This window comes from Galeopterus variegatus, unplaced genomic scaffold (genome assembly GCF_000696425.1).
Source record: "Galeopterus variegatus unplaced genomic scaffold, G_variegatus-3.0.2 Scaffold6308, whole genome shotgun sequence".
NCBI lineage: Eukaryota > Metazoa > Chordata > Mammalia > Dermoptera > Cynocephalidae > Galeopterus > Galeopterus variegatus.
This window is the reverse complement of record NW_007732419.1, coordinates 2,462-8,865: the sequence shown is the minus strand read 5'-3', so window position 1 is coordinate 8,865 and position 6,404 is coordinate 2,462. Positions and strand designations below refer to the sequence as shown.

At 35.4% G+C, this 6,404-nt stretch overlaps 1 protein-coding gene across 1 annotated transcript in view; it reads right to left on the bottom strand.

Annotated features, from left to right (window-relative positions):
- Nucleotides 1-6,075, bottom strand: part of LOC103606112 (cohesin subunit SA-1-like) — a gene marked incomplete at its 5' end in the record, with an annotated part of 50,546 nt that extends 44,471 nt beyond the window's left edge. The window contains 2 exons of the mRNA XM_008590702.1: nucleotides 4,913-4,993; nucleotides 5,871-6,075. Coding sequence (XP_008588924.1) covers nucleotides 4,913-4,993; nucleotides 5,871-6,075 — 286 coding nt within the window. The remainder of the gene's footprint in view (nucleotides 1-4,912; nucleotides 4,994-5,870) is intronic.
- Nucleotides 6,076-6,404: the final 329 nt, after the last annotated feature.

Sequence of the window (6,404 nt, the reverse complement as noted above, 5' to 3'; positions counted from 1 at the left end):
CCCTATCGCGCTTACCGGTCATCTTTAAAAAAAAAATAAATAAATAAAATAAAATAAAATAAACCTAAATATCTGAATGTTGAATGGTAAAATAAATTATGGTATAAGCTACATAATGGACTACTATGCATACGTTAAAAATATTCTCTATAAACATTTCTTCTTAACTGAAGAAATTTTTATGTTAACTGGAGAGAAGACACAAAACTGTAAATACATTATGATCTCAGTAAAATTAGAAATATATGTAAGAACAAGTACTAAAAGAAAATGCACTCAGGCTAGCTAGTTAGCTCAGCTGGCTGGAGAGAGGTGCTGATAACACTAAAGTCTGGGGTTTGATCCCTGTACAGGCCAGGAAAAAAAAAGGGGGGTGGGGGGGAGGAAAAGAAAATAGGACACCAAAATATTAACAGTGGGTAACCACTGGTGGTAAGATTTGGGAGTTTTATTTTGTTTATATTTTTCTTTTTTTTTTACAATGAGCAGATACCCAAGTAATGGAGCCCAATATATAAAAACCACTCTACCTTAGGGGCCGGCCCATGGCTCACTCGGGAGAGTGCGGTGCTGATAACACCAAGGCCCCGGGTTCGGATCCCATATAGGGAAGGCCGGTTCGCGCACTGGCTGAGCGTGGTGATGACAATACCAAGCCAAGGGTTAAGATCCCCTTACCGGTCATCTTTTTAAAAAGAAACAAAAAACAAACAAACAAAACAAACAAAAAAAACCAATGTCCTCCATTTACTTTAACTGTAAGCCATTGGCATTACAAACAGAGCCATTTAAAATCACAGTAAGTTCTCATCTACACGCCCTCAGGAATACAGAATGATAAAAGAAACCTAGCTATGTGACATAACTGTGTTACACCCAACTGATTAACAGATTTTGTCAGTTTGTGTTCAATGAGGAGCCAACCAATTTGCCTTTAGAAAATCTGTTTTTAGGGCCGGCCGGGTGGCGCACTGGAGAGTGCGCCGCTTAGGAGCGCGGTGGCACTCCTCCCGCCGAGGGCTCGGATCCCATGTGGAGACCGTTCTCGCTCACTGGCTGAGTGCAGTGTGGGCGCAACACCGAGGGTTGCGATCCCGTTGCCGGTCCCCGGTACGGGCGCAACACCGAGGGTTGCGATCCTGTTGCCGGTCCCCGGTATGGGCGCAACACCAAGGGTTGTGATCCTGTTACCGGTCAGTAAAAAAGACAAAAAGGAAAAAAAAAATCTGTTTTTAAAAACCACCAAAACAACCACACAACAAAATCCTCCAGGAATAGTTGTACTGAAAGCCTATTACAAGAATTTAACAGAAAGACCACCAAATTGAGATTCAGAAGACTTGTACTATAAATCTGTGATTTTAGGCAATACCAATCTCCATAAGGCTCAGGTTCCCAACCTATAAAATGGGATTATAATAACATAAACTTTACAAGATTATTACAAAGATTTAATTAAATTAGAGAATTTATGTTTATGTGATTTAGTAGATGTAAAACACCAACAAGGTAATAATAATATTATCCCCTTCTAGGCCTCATCTAAAGTGAAAAGGTTTCAACAAATCATTTCCAATCCCTGTACAGCTCTAACGTTACATTTATAAACAACAGAATAATGTTGCTACAGCAAATAAGACATAGAATACACTAAGCATTTTTCTAGAATTCATTCCAGCTTAACAGTGAGTTATATATGATAAACTAAAACCTGAGATTAGAATGGAGAATCAAGATGATTTTGTTCTAGCAATTTTTAAAAATTATTTTTTTGTGATAAATTATCACTGTTAAGCATCATCAACAACAAAAACAACCCTTCCAACAGTATCAAAAAGTATAAAGTGGAAAGTAAATCTGTCTCCTGCTATGCCTGCCTGCAAAGAAATTCTGTTTTCCAGAGGTAACCACTGATGAGATTCTTGTGTATCTAAACATTTTCAGTACAGCAGTCATTAGACTTAGCATAAATTGCAGAATTTTAGAGCTAGAAAAAACTGGCACAATACAACTTTCAATTTTATAAATAAGTAACCTGAGACACAGATAAAAGATTTTTTGATTAGTTGTTACTAACTTCTGGAAAGAACTTTACAATTCATAAAATGCTTTGACATAAACTATCTACTTTAAATTACTAATGTCTGGAAAGAACTTTACAATTCATAAAATGCTTTGACATAAACTATCTACTTTAAATTACTAATGTCTGGAAAGAACTTTACAATTCATAAAATGCTTTGACATAAACTATCTACTTTAAAATTACTTTAAGTGATTTGCCTCAAGGTTATGCAAGTTAATGATATGGCTAGAACTATAGTTAGAAAGTTGATGTCTTATCAATTATTATGCTAATAATATAGATCATGTGGTACAAAGCTTATGTACATGGCTCTTTAATTTTCAAACATATCTTATATCACATAGGGGATCAAAAAGTTTGGCAATTCCTGGTCTAGTAATTATTACATATAAAATTTGTGGTACAAAGCTTATGTACATGGCTCTTTAATTTTCAAACATATCCTATATCACATAGGGGATCAAAAAGTTTGGCAATTCCTGGTCTAGTAATTATTACATATAAAAGTCATTAGATGTTATAAAAGGAGAAATCTAAGCAATACAAGATAAATTCTGAAGTTTGTGTGTATCTTGAGAACTTACTCTTAAACTACAGACACAATTGATACACAATGATTACTAAATATACTTAGAATTAATAAAATTACCAACAACTTCAAAATCAGAAGAAACAACATGAGAGACACCCAAGCAAGAAAAATGTCACATATGATATAAATGTATACAAAACTACAAATGGAAATCAAGTGAATAATAAAGTACCTAAATGATGTTGCAGCCTTCTTTCTGGCATAAAGAAAATCAGTGCTGATCACAAAATCTGCACTGCCAATGTGGCAATGGCAACCATGAAATATTCAGTATGACTGATGCCAAAAATGAAGTTATTTCTTATTAGGAGAATGTGACAGACAAAAATTAAATAGAAAGGCAAACAAAATCTCAAAATAATTCTGTTGTAACAGGATTTAAAAAATAGGAAACATGCAAATACGTAGGTTTAAGAATATAGATTCTCACTCCAATTATGGAATATAATTGTAAGAGAATAAAATTTAAATTAGATTTACAGAAGGAATTAACCATTAATTATGCTAAATTTATAGGTAAGTATGCATTCTAAATTTACTAAATGCAATAATCAATATTCAGCCAAAATACAATTAACTCAGACAACAAAAATCATGTCCAAGGAAAAAAATGGAAAATAAAAATTTAACCAGATTAAAAAAAAAAGGAATAAAATTTAACCAGATTAAAAAAAAAGGAATAAAATTGTGTATCATATATAAATTAATCTTTTATTTTACTATATTAAAGAATATTTCAAAAAACACACATTTTTAAAGTGGCTTTTGTCACTAATAAAAAAAAAAGAAAGTTAACTTTAATTTTTGCTTTTCAAGACTGAAATTGTCAATAAAATAGAAAAATCATGAGGGTAACAAATATAATTAGCATTCTTCTAACTAAAAACAAAACCAGGAAAAAACCAAATACTTTCCAAATGCAGTGAAGTCTTCAAATTATTAATCAGAGAGGAAAACAAAAATTCTTTTTCTGAGAAAGAATGCTCCATATCAAGGTGTTGGTTTTATATGCAAATATATTAATTTTCTTTACTGGTTAAACAGCTTCTGTTTTGTTAAGATGAAGATATGTAAACATCTTAATATCTTTCGGTTTTTTAAATCAAATGTTTGCTTTTTAATCGTATGTTCGTTCATGCCTCTTTCATTTCATGAAACAACTGAAACATTTATTTTATATTTGTGTCAGATAATTCGAATGTGTGAAGTACTTTTTGTCTAATTCTCTTAATGGTTCTCTTCATGGTTTCTTGTTTTCTTTTGCATTGAATGATTTTCTACTATGAGTTCACTCTTAAAATTTTATTTGTGGAAATTCTTTAAGACAAGTTCCTTTTGAAGAGATTTAGATTTGATTGTTAGGTGCTTGGGGATACCACCAAAACAAAACACTTAAAATCAAACTCCCAACTTGTTTCTTTTTCTTTCTTTTTTACCATTGAAATAGTATGAACTTAGGGTGAAAACCTAAGTAAAAGCTAGTACATGGTTATAAACTTCCATGGGAAACCTACTTTTTCCCCCTTTAATCAATGACAAAATTTTAAGACAGGCTATTTTTCCCTTGTGTTGCAAGTAGCTTTTTAGGATCTCAACGTTATCAGGAAGATGTGGCCACTAATGACTTTCTACCTTGGAAGGGCCTTGGACTTGTCTAAGATTAGAAAAGATCCTTAAAGTGAAGCAGGCTTCAGTGCTCTTTTTGACTTTCCTTAGATCCTACTTTCACTTAATCTCTGGCCTGTATATTCCTTTTTATTTTAAACGATCATGGAGATAGATTTTAAAAAATAGTTTTAAAATTTCATCCAAGATTTTAAGTTGTTTTTAACATAAAGAGAGTTGTTCACTTTGGGCCCCTAGATGCCATACCTCCAGAATCAAAAGCTATTTTTATACGTACTACTTACTGCCTTTCAATATTATTCTCTTTTTAAAAACATGTCACCTATCAGAGCTCTCATGTCGAGTACAGTTATTTCTTACATGAATTTTAACCTTGTGCATATATATATACAACTATGTTTCTACAGCTTGAAGACTTTGGCTACCTTCCAAAAGAGGTAAGTACATCCTTACTCATAAGATAAAGCAAGAACTGATAAAAATAAGTCATGTGTTTATTAAAGTTTATAATAATTTATATAACAGATAACAATAAATTATTATATAATGAATTAAGCAAGATTGGTATTTTAGTAATAACCCTTCTGCCTATAGAAACTTTTACTTACTTTGGAAGGAGAACCATCAGTAATTTTCACCAACTGCCAAAGAATCGTGTAGTGGGAACACTGCAGTGCCTGTACAACTATCTGTACAAAATGAAAAAAAAATTATTTCAATAAAAAAAATTCAAACAAATGATACAAGTATGATTGAACAGTACTAAGAGAGTAACATTTAAAATAGATAAATATAAACCCACATAACACTAGGGCTTTACACAAATATGCAGTGTCATGAATATTTTGCTTACTCAGATTTTTAAAAGGAGATTAATGGAATTATTTCATCCAAATTTTACAACTGAAATATCTGAAACTGAAAAATGATCCAAATTCTACAACAAAATGTTCTACTTATTTTGGTTTGAAGCATTTTTAGTGAGAAATATAACGCTCATACTAAAAAGTACATAAAACAAATATAAAGCCTTATAAATTAATATATAGCCATGTACCACGTAACTGTTTTGGTCAATGACAAACTCCATATATGATGGTGACCATATCATATAGCCTAGGTTTGTGGAAGGCTATAACATCTAGGCTTGTGTAAGTACAGAATTCAGCAAAACAGGGAAGAAGACCCCCTGAAGTTCAGAAACTCAGGGTGGCAGCACAGAAAGAAAAGTGAAGCACCTGTCTGGGACCACTTGGAAACAGGAGAGATACCTTACTAAGGGGAGAAGGTAAGTGAAAAGTCCCCAACAATTTACATTCCCACGACACCTGCGATCTCAGCTACAAGAGCACCACACAGCCTTTGCAGGCCATGAGCCCAGTATACGGAGCTGCTTGGAGCCCACATGATTGCATCATTCCAAAGAGGGAATTCACACTAAGCTCCCCCATCCCCTAGAACCCAGGCTGTCATGGCACATGGCCACATTTGGGGATGGGAGCCAACATCAGAGTGCATTCTGCCCTGGTGCCCAATACCTCTGGCATCTCCACATCCCTAAAGTACCCTCAACACTACATCACGCTGTGAGTCCAGCACTAGAACCCATCCAGTGCCCTGCACCTCTGGGATCAGGTAGTCCAGCACAGTGGGCAGGCCACCCCCAGGACAAAAGGAGCCAATGCTCACACTTTGCAGAGCCTGAGAACCAACCAATTGGGGCCTTCTGCCACCCCGAAGCCCTGCTCTTTTCAGTGAATTGCCCAAATACCTACCATAGGGGACACAGAAACCCAATACAGCACCACACCAACAAACCTGCCTAGAGCTACCCACTCCACCTGCAGAGCTGCCTCTCCTGGGGGCCTGAGATCTTGCCAACTACCCCACTGACTCTGCCCAGTGTCATCTATTACACCTGTGGAGGCTGAGAATCTGTCAGTGCCTCTCCTGGAAGACCAAGGTCTAGGACACAGCCCCAGCAAACCCCCACCTCCCCAGGGCTGGCCGCTCCACCTGAGGAGCTACAGAGCACCCCAGTGCTTCTCCCAGGAGTCTGTGGTCCCATCCACTACCCCAGCAACCCCACTCACTTTAGTG